This window comes from Perca fluviatilis, chromosome 15 (genome assembly GCF_010015445.1).
Source record: "Perca fluviatilis chromosome 15, GENO_Pfluv_1.0, whole genome shotgun sequence".
In the NCBI taxonomy this organism is placed as follows: domain Eukaryota; kingdom Metazoa; phylum Chordata; class Actinopteri; order Perciformes; family Percidae; genus Perca; species Perca fluviatilis.
This window is the reverse complement of record NC_053126.1, coordinates 18268411-18280471: the sequence shown is the minus strand read 5'-3', so window position 1 is coordinate 18280471 and position 12061 is coordinate 18268411. Positions and strand designations below refer to the sequence as shown.

General features: G+C 37.4%; 1 protein-coding gene across 3 annotated transcripts; it reads left to right on the top strand.

Annotated features, from left to right (window-relative positions):
• The first annotated feature begins 95 nt into the window (after window positions 1-95).
• Window positions 96-12057, top strand: snx8a (sorting nexin 8a). 3 transcript variants are annotated; one of them, XM_039824093.1, is made up of 14 exons: window positions 96-283; window positions 384-450; window positions 1457-1602; window positions 2380-2509; window positions 3364-3554; window positions 3916-4036; window positions 5398-5534; window positions 7250-7330; window positions 7425-7585; window positions 7782-7911; window positions 8007-8075; window positions 8637-8786; window positions 9898-10047; window positions 10503-12057. In XM_039824093.1, exons 2-14 carry the CDS (start codon window positions 429-431, stop codon window positions 10581-10583), a joined length of 1569 nt encoding a protein of 522 aa, XP_039680027.1. In that variant the 5' UTR covers window positions 96-283; window positions 384-428; the 3' UTR covers window positions 10584-12057. The 3 variants fall into 3 exon arrangements, with proteins under 3 accessions (XP_039680027.1, XP_039680029.1, XP_039680026.1); XM_039824095.1 differs by having other exon boundaries at window positions 97-283; window positions 1475-1602; XM_039824092.1 differs by lacking the exons at window positions 96-283; window positions 384-450 and adding an exon at window positions 459-551.
• Window positions 12058-12061: the final 4 nt, after the last annotated feature.

Here is a 12061-nt window from a genome sequence, read left to right as displayed (position 1 = left end):
AGCTGGAACTTACAAGGAGTACGTAAAGGCAGCGTTAGTTAGTTAGCGAGTTTGAAGAATGAGGAACAGAAATTCAAACCAAATTTAATTGGAAGTGAAACCAGAAAATAATCAGGTCATAATAACAGAATTTCTCCCAGATCATTTGGTAAAATAGAAATAGACTGCATTAACAGAGCTGCTGATTGACTAGCACCCGCGCATCTTCACTCCTTCGAAACTTAAACGTTTAATTTAATTACTGCAAGAAATGATGACATATACTCATTAGCTGCCAGTGTATGTAAGTGTCGGTTTCTATTGCTCTACTCTACACTTGGACTTTAACCAGCGCTCACTGCAACTTTAAGAAATAAATTACTTGTTTTTTTCTTTTTCTGCAGGAAATCACATGGAGGTGGACTTGCGCTCACATGACAGTCTGAACCATGGCAGGAGAGATCAGTGAAGGTACAGTGCGAAAACTTCTTCTACTCTTCTTATCACAATGCTGCCATGTTATTTCCTAATCAATATTTTTAGTTTGGGGTTGCGGTGTCAAGCCAGTCAAAGTAGGCTATATCATATCAGATGTTTTAAAATGTGGACATTACTGTTCGGGAAAGTCTCGACGTGAACTAACCAATGAGAAAGTTTGGGTACATTAAGATCTCGCACTGAAGTTGCTCCATCTTAAAAACCCTTCATGAGTGGTTGATCATATTTTGATGCGCTACTGTTTTCTTGATACCCGATGAGCTACAGTAACATATTACTGTTAAAGATGCCAGTGATGCAAAGGGTTTATGAACGTTTTGATTCTTTTTTTCCTGCCACGTGAAAATGAGTCTGTGCATTGCAGCACTTTTGCAGTATATTAGTACTCAGATTTCATATCTTCATCATATCTCCTTCTCACTATTGTAAAGCTATGATTAGGTTGTTAATCTCTGAGGGTTGTCTGTTTTAAATACCTTGAAATCATCAGAGTAAAACTATAAACTGTGTTGAGATAATATAAGGTGATAAGATCACAATAACCATTGAGTACCACTAGAGCTGGGCAATATATCAATATTATATCGATATCGTGATATGAGACTAGATATCTTAGATTTTGGATATCGTAATATCGTAGTATGGGATAAGTGTTGTCTTTTCCTGGTTTTAAAGGCTGCATTGCAGTAAAGTGATGTCATTTTTTGAACTTACCAGACTGTTGTAACTGTTCTATTATTTGCATTTACCCACTTAGTCATTATATCCACATTACTGATGATTATTTATCAAAAATCTCATTGTGTAAATATTTTGTGAAAGCACCATTAGTCAACACTACAATATCGTTGTGGTATCGATATCGAGGTATTTGGTAAAAAATATTGTGATATTTTGATATATGATATATTATCATTACATTATTTTTGATTAGGGGTATGATCAAGTATTACACTTGGGTGGTTGTGATGCTATGTAGGTGTTGTTCCTCTTTTAGGCTCAGTTCCTGCCTATTACAGGGAAGTATACGAGGCCATCCGCTGTAAGACAGATGAGAGAGTGCAGGTTGAAGTTTTTCAGCGGTTGCTCCAAAGGACCGATCTCTCCAAGACGGTTTTAGGCCAGGTGAGGGGTTCACACTTAAATAATCAAGAGGCTGCAGCAGGCAAAAGTCTATACAAATCTGTCGTTTGTAATGATACAAAGGCAGCACCCACCATTAAAACAATAGTAAATTAAATTTTCATCACTTTCTGCATCTTGTCTTTTACCTGGCATGTGCCTAATAGCCTACAGCTTGCTATAACTTAAATACTTTTTGCATCCCATCCACATACTTTTTATATTCACTTATTTGCTCACATAGACTTGAGGTTTTTATGGTGACAAGGGGCTGGAATTTGAAATAATTATTGATTGGTAAATTAAAAAGTCTAAGACCAATGCTCTAATCAAAGGAATTAATGAATAAGTTAAACACTTCAGTACATGATATCCTTGTGCAAATATTTGTTTGATTCTGATAAGACTTTATGTTTTGTGCAGGCAAGGCAGATACTGTAGATATAAGTGTAATGTCTTATCAATAGGAGGTTGGTACCATCTTTGTGTAGGCTAGCAGACTGTTAAAGACATGGGCTTTACATAATTCACAACCTGTCAGATTTGGTTCCTTTAATGCTAGAATATAAAATATTGCTACAACACACATCGGTGTTATGATCGAGTGTATAGTGTTTGTCATGGTTCAATAGAATTTCCCTTTTCCTGACCGTTCAGCATATCATTGCCTTTGTGTCTAGTGAGCACTTTTTGCGTAAAGGAATGCAAAACCACAGTTAAATTTGGATCTTGGACTGAAAAACGGTGACCTTAATGTCATATTGTCTTTGTCCTTTTCAGATTGCTGAGCATGTTGACTCCGCAGATGGATTCCTGAGCAAGTTGTCACTCTATAAAGCCCTCGCTTTGATTGCTCTTGCTCAGCAAGGAAAGCAACCAAGCCCCAAACTCTTGGAGAACTGCATACAAGGTAGGTTACAGTGAAAACAGAGCAGTAAAGCTTTGCTTAATGAGTAGCTTGATGATTCCTCTATGTGTCTGAGAGCAACCTCAGCTATCTCCCTACTGTCAAGATATTTCATCTGTACAGGGCAAATGTCACTCTTTTATTGGCTCACATAGACTCAAGGTTTAAACATTCTCTTTAACAGTTTACCATTACTGCATAATATCATAATAATTATAAAGTAACAGAAGGACATTGGGAGTATATATATATAGGCCTAATGTATTTGTACAAAAATAAACTTTTTCATACCATACTTCTAATTTATTTCACAACAGAAGAAAAGCCAGTATTTTTTATTTAATTCAGCTATCTATTATTCAGCTATATGATTTATTTATTTTGGTAAAGAAGCCTTTGCTATGTTTACGTGTTGAATACCTTCACTAGTCCCAGAGTGGCAAGATGATAGGGGGGAACTCATGGTTTTCATAGAGGTAGCCATTATGCTGGTTTGAGTTAGATTCATTCCCGACCTTCTGTGATTATTTAAAGCTCTCTCTGTTATTTCAGGTGTGGTCGGTAACGCAGCTAGCTGCATGCCACTTCCACATCTGCTCAAGAACAAGTTTTCTGCATTTGTCGCAGTACATTACATTCAGTTTATGACCTTATTGGAATGTACAGAAATGGTTAAATAACAGACAGCATGCACAATGCTGTGCTAGCTTAAGACAAATAGAGCGAGACACGTAGTAATCTGTTGAAAAGAGAAAAGTGGTTTGAACACCAGCATTCCTCACAGTTAAGAAATTCATTTCATTCTAGATTTATCGATTTAATCAACTAGAAGTTGGTGCTTGTTGTGTGCTTGATAGAGTTACCAAAACCTCAGCTCGGAGAGCTGAAGGACCTTAACGCATTGAGGATGCAGCCGGCTCAGGAGGACGTTCTGACGATGTCCCAGACGCTGGACAGACTGCTGGTCAGAGACACAGTCCAGGTGGAGCTCATACCTGAGAAGAAAGGCTTGTTCCTCAAACATGTGGAGTACCAGGTCACAAGCCAGGCAAGGGATCCCATAAATCCCACTGCGTGTAAATTATTGTGTTAGAATAACCTTAACAACAAGAAAAGCTGGAAATGTGGTGCAGTATTCTTCATTTGTGTCTTACCCTTACTTTGAATCATTTCTTTTCTTCACTTAACTTCTCAATCAAGTTTGAATTGCATCATTTACTTTGGGGCTCCTATTACAATAATTAGTGGGTTTTTTTTCTTCGAGTAATCGTTTGCAGTCTACAGGAAGAAAAGTACAGATTTACCTTCCATTATTACCTTCATGTAACTCAGTTTCCAACGGAAAACTTATTGATGCATGCTCTTGTTAATTTTGTGATGATTTTCCTTCTTTGCTTCTTGTTTTTTAGCGTTATAAAATATCAGTTTACCGGCGCTATAGTGATTTTGATGTCTTCCATGAGGTTTTGCTTCAGAGATTTGCCTACAGAGTGGTGCCGGCGCTGCCACCTAAAAGAATGTTAAAAGGAGGTATGTTACTCTGTCTGAACTCTGACATCTACACAGTCACCATTGTATTTCTTTGTTTCTGCATTTCCTCTATTTTCACATTTCTTTCTGAACCCATAATTGTTTTAAGAGCAGAGTTTGGATTATTTGGGGTTATATGCTTTACTGAAAGGTCAGTTGTAAATATCCAAGCTGAGCATTTTGTTTTTGTTCAATAAAGAATAAGTGTTAAATTTTAATACAAACTGTTCCTGCAGGCTCTGTTGTTTCACACAGTCATCGCCGTTCATCAAAGTTATTGCCTGAAAAAAACAAGGAAACTAGTGATGCGTAAAATTAGCATTTCAGTTTTAGTGTAGCTTTGGAATGATAATTATATCCACACACACACACACACACACACACACACACACACACACACACACACACACACACACACACACACACACACACACACACACACACACACACACACACACACACACACACACACACACACAGAGATAGATTGCAAAACACTTGAGTAGACAAACAATGTCTCAATCTTCTTTAAGTACAGAATATGTCATAAAGATACCACACATGTAAATCCACCATCCCACCGAATGTACTTTTTTTTTTCTCACATCCTACTGATATGTGTAGCTCAAGATCTAGCTTCAATGTCTGTATATGTATATACTGTAATTATTCATTTTTATCAGTAATTGGTGCAGTGGAATTTTGAGGATAAGTAAACTGAGAGAGCACTCCACCGATGATAGCATTGCACCTCTATAACACTGTCGGACTCATGATGGTTTAAAAAAAAGTGAGAGATGCAGCAGAAAGAATAAGCGATAATATTTTTTCATGCATTCTTTTCCTGTGGCAATACCTGATGCCTACATTACCCGCAATGCAACTTGACCACCGACAGCTCAGTGGGAGGTTGAGGTGTGTTATTCTAGTAGCGGCTAGTGTAGCCTTGGGCCGTTCGCCTCAGGCAGAGAGGAGGAGCAGGCTTAAGAGGTCACTTCTTCCTAACTCTACACCCCCAGATAGTTTTTGCAATTTAATCTTGTGGTCTTTAGTGCCAACTGACTTTGACTTAAAATTCCGCACAGCTTCCTCTGCAGCCACAAAAGACGTTACACAACTTTTCTTTCACTTGCAGTTGAACTCCCCAACACCTGTAAACAGACAAAATCGGTGGAGATCTCCTTTGGTGTTTGTATTTATTTAAAAGGGATTCTCCACTATATAAATTGACCATAAACATGGTTGGTACATTAGTTTATGCTAACAGTCTACCCCTGTTATAGTTTATTAGCCACAACTCTCTCAACATAAACAGTCCTGTTCAAAGTGCTGAAGGTGTTTTCTCTCGTGTCTGTCCACAGTCTTGACCTCCGTCTCTGAGCGTGAGTTCATTGAAGGGAGGAGGCGTGCTCTTGGCAGATTCATCAACTTGGTGGCACGGCATCCCTTCTTCTCAGAGGACGAGCTGGTCAAGACCTTCCTCACCTTCAGTGGCTCCGTATGTACATCAATCAATCAACATTTATTTATATAGCACTTTACAGCAACCAGCAGGTATCCAAAGTGCTTTATATCAAGAACCAAGAATAAAACAACATAATATACAATAAAAAGAATAAAAACATAGAAAACAGTAAAATCAGAAAAGGTTACATAGAAATACGAGGAGGAAAGGGAAATTGTCACACCACTACTATGTATCAAAAGCCATTCTAAATAAATACGTTTTGAGTTTGGATCTAAAGAGAGCTACATCAGTAATAGTGCGGATGTCAGGGTTTTTTTTTTTATTATTGCTTTTTCCTTTGGTGCATGACAGTTCAGTGTATCACAGAGACATTTCTTGTTACAATATAAACCGAGTCTTAACCATAGACAGAACAAACAAATAATAATAATAATAATATATATATAATATATATATATTATATATAATAATATATTATTATTATATAATAATATATATATATATATAATTATATATATATATATATATATATATATATATATTACATATATCAATTACAATTACAACATCAAGACTATAACATCAGCAGCTTTAGGGGCACATCAATGTTAGAATAATTAGCAGCCTCGTTCATAATACAGGTTTATCAGTGTGATGTATGTCCAGAAACTAACCCATGTTGGTGCTTTGTCTTTTTTTACAGTGTTTATCCTGTTTAGCATATGCTCATATGAAGCTGTTTTTTTATCATGGTGTTAGCCCATTCTTTTAATGCCGGGGTTTTAGGTGTTTTCCAGTGTTTAAGTATCGTACTGGCAGCCACTGTAATGTTCCAGAGTCTTGGGGCAGCAACTGCGAAAGCCCAATCACCCAACAGTTTATACCTTGACCTTGGGACTTGTAAAACCAGTTGATTTGAAGACCGCAATGACCTGTTGTGCTCACGAAATGTTAAAATCTCGGAAAAAAACTCCGGGGCCAGGCCATTTAAGGCCTTGAAAACAAACATTAAAATCTGGAAATTGATTCTAAAACACACTAGGAGCCAATGAAGGGTGTAGAGAACAGGAGTAATGTGTGCACGTTTAGATGTACTTGTTAAAAAGCGTGCAGCAGCATTTTGCACAAGTTAAAGGCGTGAGATGGAGGTTTGATTTAGACCAGTGGTTCTCAACCTTTTTTCCTTGGCACCCCCACTCATGTCTAAGAAAAGCTGAGCCCGAAACCGAAGTTGAGGTAACTCTCGAGATAGAGCCTTACTTTCTTTTTTGATACAGAGCAGTTATCAGCACTGTTATGTGTCTCCGCCATGTTTCATTCATAAAATAGTGATGCCGTGGCGGCAGGAAAAACGAGGATACAAGAAAATATATAGTTTTCATACAGACTTTTGTATACATTATATATTCTAGTGTATTATCATAATTTGTTTAACGTGCAAATATTTTTTTTTTACCTCAACCTCAAACCAGATAAAGACTTGCGCCCCCCCCCCATGATCTTTGCCGCCCCTCCTAGGGGTGCCCGGACCCCAGGTTGGGAACCACTGATTTAGACCAACATAAAGAGCATTAAAATAATCCAGCCTCGATCATGTTGTACAATATCTTTGCAACTCGCCTAGTGCTGTGGCACCAGCTGTTGCACAATAAGCATTATCATCATGATGACCGTGAGAGTGAGATGCATCCTGTTACTCAGTGTCTTTTTCCACTCAAACACTCCCCAACTGTCTTCCCAAACAGGATGTTCAGACTAAGCTGCGTGACGCTTACAAGAAAATGGGCGATGAGTTCATGACCAACAGAATTGCAACCCAGGCGAAGGTTTGTCACATGTCACATATGTACAATGGAAAATTAACATACTTTCCCTCCCAAACAATCACCTGCATTTAAAATTGTTGGATCCGTTTTGTAGGAATATCTCCCCGCTGATATTCAGGCTCAGTTCTCGACAAGCAGAGAGCTGATTAGAAATATTCACAACAGCTTCCAGAAGCTGCGGGACAGAGCTGAGAAAATGGCGGAGCGCTCTAAGGAGAATGCAACTGATCTCCTCATGTTTGGCAGAGAGCTCAGGTATTTCATTATTATGGGTATGAAGTTAAAGTCTTTCTCCAGTATCAGAGGTTTTGGACTGAGCAAACAAATGTTAATAAGATTCCAAATCCTCTGTGTTGTTGTGTCTCTTCACGGTTGTTAGTTTGAAATGAGTTTGGCAGCTAAGACTCCACTATGTTACATTCTGGCCCTGTGATACTGCTGTTTTCGACAGTACGCTGGGCTCAGATGCTTCGTCTCTTCCCTCCTTGGCCTCTTCACCAAGCACCTGGGGGACACTGCGTCAGTCTCTGAAGAGTCTATCTGTGGAGTTCGCTGTGTTATCTGACAAAGCTGCTCAGCAGGTACAGCCCTCAGTCCTTCATCCCCACCACCTGCTCTGCTGTGCTTGTCCAAAACTGGCACTGGGTAAAAAATGTTGTTTTGCTTATGTCCTCAGGGCAGGCGGGAAGAGGATGATGTTGTGGAAAAACTGAATATTTTCCTGGATTTGCTGCAATCGTACAGAGTAAGTCAGTTTCACTTTATTTATTTTTTTTTTTTGCTCTGCTCATTTAGCCTAACTTGAGTCCACCTCCAGGGATGGGTTATTTTGTTAAGATGTTTGCACATTTCACATCGCAATCTATTGATGCTCACTTTATGATGCACCGCAAAATGTTTTTTATCGATCAAGGCAATAAAATCAATCAGAACGAGGAGCTGCATAATTACAGTAAATCCAGGTTCAGCTAGTAACTAAAATCAGGGTATTATGTAATGATTAATTAAAAAAACCGTGCACCCTATTTTTCCAGACCCAACCAGTCTATCTCACATGGAAACTACAGAACTGGATAGTAATGGGTGGTTTGCAGAGATTAAACAAGGGGGACTTGTGGGCAGAAAAAGTGGCATTTTCTATAGCCTCTATTAAATCTATTAACTGTAATATTTATGGCAATTTCATAATTTGTACAAGCAATTCTCCTATCATCCATGGCTGTTGTGTATTACTGTTGTTTTTTATATTACCATGCCATTTTGAGGCAAATAGGAAGAGCTTTATGCAAATGTGTTTTTTCCCTAGGATCTCTGTGAGCGCCATGAGAAAGGCGTTCTCCACGAGCACCAGAGAGCTCTGCACAAGTACGGTATGATGAAGAGGCAGATGATGAGCGCCACAGTGCAGCCCAAAGAGCAGGCATCTGTGGAGCAGCTGGAGTCACGAATTGTTCAGGTTGCCAATCTCTTTTGGTTTCTCTCTTTCCACATTTTGAGGATGTGTTCTGATTGATAGCGTACTGTTTTAATTTACTACTTAATAAATAAAATGCCAAATTGGCTTGAGTGTTTCTATTGCTAATACATTCCCCTTAAACACAGTCAAGACAGACAAATCTTGTAGCCAATTGCCAAATTCAGCATTCTACTCAATCCCCTCATTTGTGCATACAATAAATGGTTCAATGAAATCCATTGGGTATAAGTAAAAGTGACATGAGATATCTGAAGTTCTTTTATACACAGTTTGTATCAAAACATTCTAAAATTGATATAATATATATAATAATACAATTTCATTTATTTTTTTCAGTTTTGAAGAATTAAATCAATAAGCAAAAAACATTGCAATCTGATTGAAATATTTAGTGTAAGGGGGCAGATATAATAATATAACTTTATGAATAAAAGTTCTGAATTAACTAAATTACTCTTCAAACATAGGTACAAAGCTGAGTCACATTAGGTTAAAAACCAAGTCAACTTAGTGGATACTGTTGTATCCCCTGTTGGGTTTCATCTTGTGACTGTAGTTCCTTTTTAGTGAGTGTGCTTTGTTTGTGCTTGGCATATGTGGTCATGATTTTCATTCTGAGCTCAGACGACTGTTCTGTCAGGTGACCCGCCATGTTATTAACTGTGATTCAGTTGAGATTCAACTGACCGCCTGACTGACAGACCCACATTACCAATAGCATGGCACAGATACAGATATTAGTAATAGTAGAGTCATAATATGCACCGCTGCTTGTAATTTTAACTTTGACCGTTTCACTCCTTTGCATGACGCAAACTTCTACAGGGCTTCTTCATCAGTGACAGACACCAGTGTCGGTGTCAGTAACAGTGGCAGTGAGTCGGCGATGAACAGGATTAAGCAATAGTTCACTCTAACAAAACTAGGGCCAATTAATGTGTAATGGAATGACATCTCCCTGTTTGAGCAGAGCTTTATAATGATGTATAATTGGAGGAAATTTTCCCCCCAGACAACTATTCTCCTTTTTTTCTTACTACTTATTGTCATTATTTGATATCATTTCCCTTTTTTTAAATTCTGTTAATAGCAAGAAAATGCCATTCAGACCATGGAGCTGCGTAACTACTTCTCCCTGTTCTGCCTTCATCAAGAGACACAGCTTATCTTCATCTACCTTCCAATCACATCCCACATTCTGGGGGCTTTCGTTAACTCCCAGGTCCAAGGACACAGAGAGGTGAGACTGCTTGTCTGGAAATCATTTTTCTACCGACCCTTCAGGAGGGTCAAATCAGTTTTAAATTGGCTTTTAAAGTCCAACAAAAGAACTAATAACGATGGATGGTATCACTGAAACGATACTTTTTCCTCATGTGGGATCTGAGCTGGCTTACATTTCACACGAGCAAGTGAATCTCCCATATACCTTTGCCTGTTTTGAAAACAAACACAGCACACAGTGTGTATTTCTTTGGTTAGATGTCTCTATCTAAACCTTGTCTATTTACACTCAAATTCCAATATGGCAACAATTTGAAAAAGGTTCTTGAAGATAACTATACATAGATGTTTCCTGAAAGCGATTACCTGCAAACCACTAAGCAATATTTTGATGCAGTTTATTTTTGTATTATGAGCTTCATTGAAATGTACTGTAGTTTGAGAGAAGTGACCTTTTTGCTTTCTTTCCAGATGGGAGCGGTGTGGAATGAACTCCAGCCAAAGCTCGGATGTCTCTTTGGTGGTAATAATGGATTGAAACCCTACATCTGAAAGCTAAATACACGAGGTGCAGGAGAGAACACTGCCGCTGATAAGGATCACAAACTGGAAAATAACTTGCTCTGTGAGCTAAAGAAAAGTCTTCTATTACACAATATACATTCCATTCAATAATCATAAGTAATAAGTATTTTTTAGTATAAATGAATTCTCAACTTCTCAGCTTATTTGGGGATTTGACCATCAACCATATAACTGGAAAAGACAGTGGACTCATAAATCTGTCATTTTATGCTCTGCTTGATGAGGGAATAATGTAGAAAGTAAATCTAAATGTTATTTTTTTTTTTTTTTTTTACAAGGGACCAGGATGTAAGATGTGAGGGATGATCGTATATATTCATGCATTCCAACTCATTTCCTAAAGCACCTCTTTATACACTACGATAATTGAGAAAAAATTGGGAGGGACAGCAAGTTTTACTTTATTAAAGATGGGATTATTTTTAATCTCCAGTCATGAAGGTTTTACTAACTGAATAACTTTAGACCGTTGTATTTTTGATACAGATTTAAGTTCATTAGGATGCGTAGCTGCGTACTTTATATTTTGTATGGACATTTGTGTTATTTCTCCTACTTTTACAGTGTTTACTTGTACAGTATGTGGAGCGACATATTTAATCTCTTTGCTTAAATTGACTCCAAATTGAGATATTTTGAAAGGCCTATGCTCAAAGTGTTACTACAAAGGGCAGATATGAGGTTTATTGTTTTAAAATGAGAACTTTTAGCACTAGTGGCATAATGTCAATAAAACTATAAGCTATTGATTTACTACCAAAGAGAAATGATATAAATTCACACAGCGGTGCAATAAATCATGTAACAGGGTTACTACGCAATTCAAATTTAAACATTTAATAATCACCACTTTTATTTCCTTAACTTCACTGGAAGATTTTTGCCCATATCACTTAATAGATTGAGGCTATTTTTCACAATAGGAGAAATCCTAATTTAAATTTGTGTTATAATGTATCAGGGCAAACAAGATCTGGATATTATTGAATTCCCTTTCCTTTGCGCTATTAGACTTTCTACTTTTCAGATATTTGGCATGAAAACATCCATGCACACGTATAGTTTTTCATAACATTATGTATTTAAAAAAAAAAAAAAAAAAAAAAGAATATCAAAGGGACACTGCCATAAATAGGCTCACGTTACCTCACAAACTAATTTCATCTCAAATACACCGAACTGACTGTGTTGAAATATATGATGCCAACATGCAAATCATATGGGCACATAATTCAACTTTTATTTAATGAAGACACTGTAGTACTGTGCATACAGTATGAAACACATTTGTTTTGGCAAGAAAAGTGTATCAGAAATCAAGTTAACTTGCACAGAATATGAAATCCAATAAAACTGTAGATATTGTAAATACTTTATCAAAGAAATCCTTGCTGAATTGTGTTAAATCAAGTTATCCTGACAATTAAAATAACAGAATGCATATT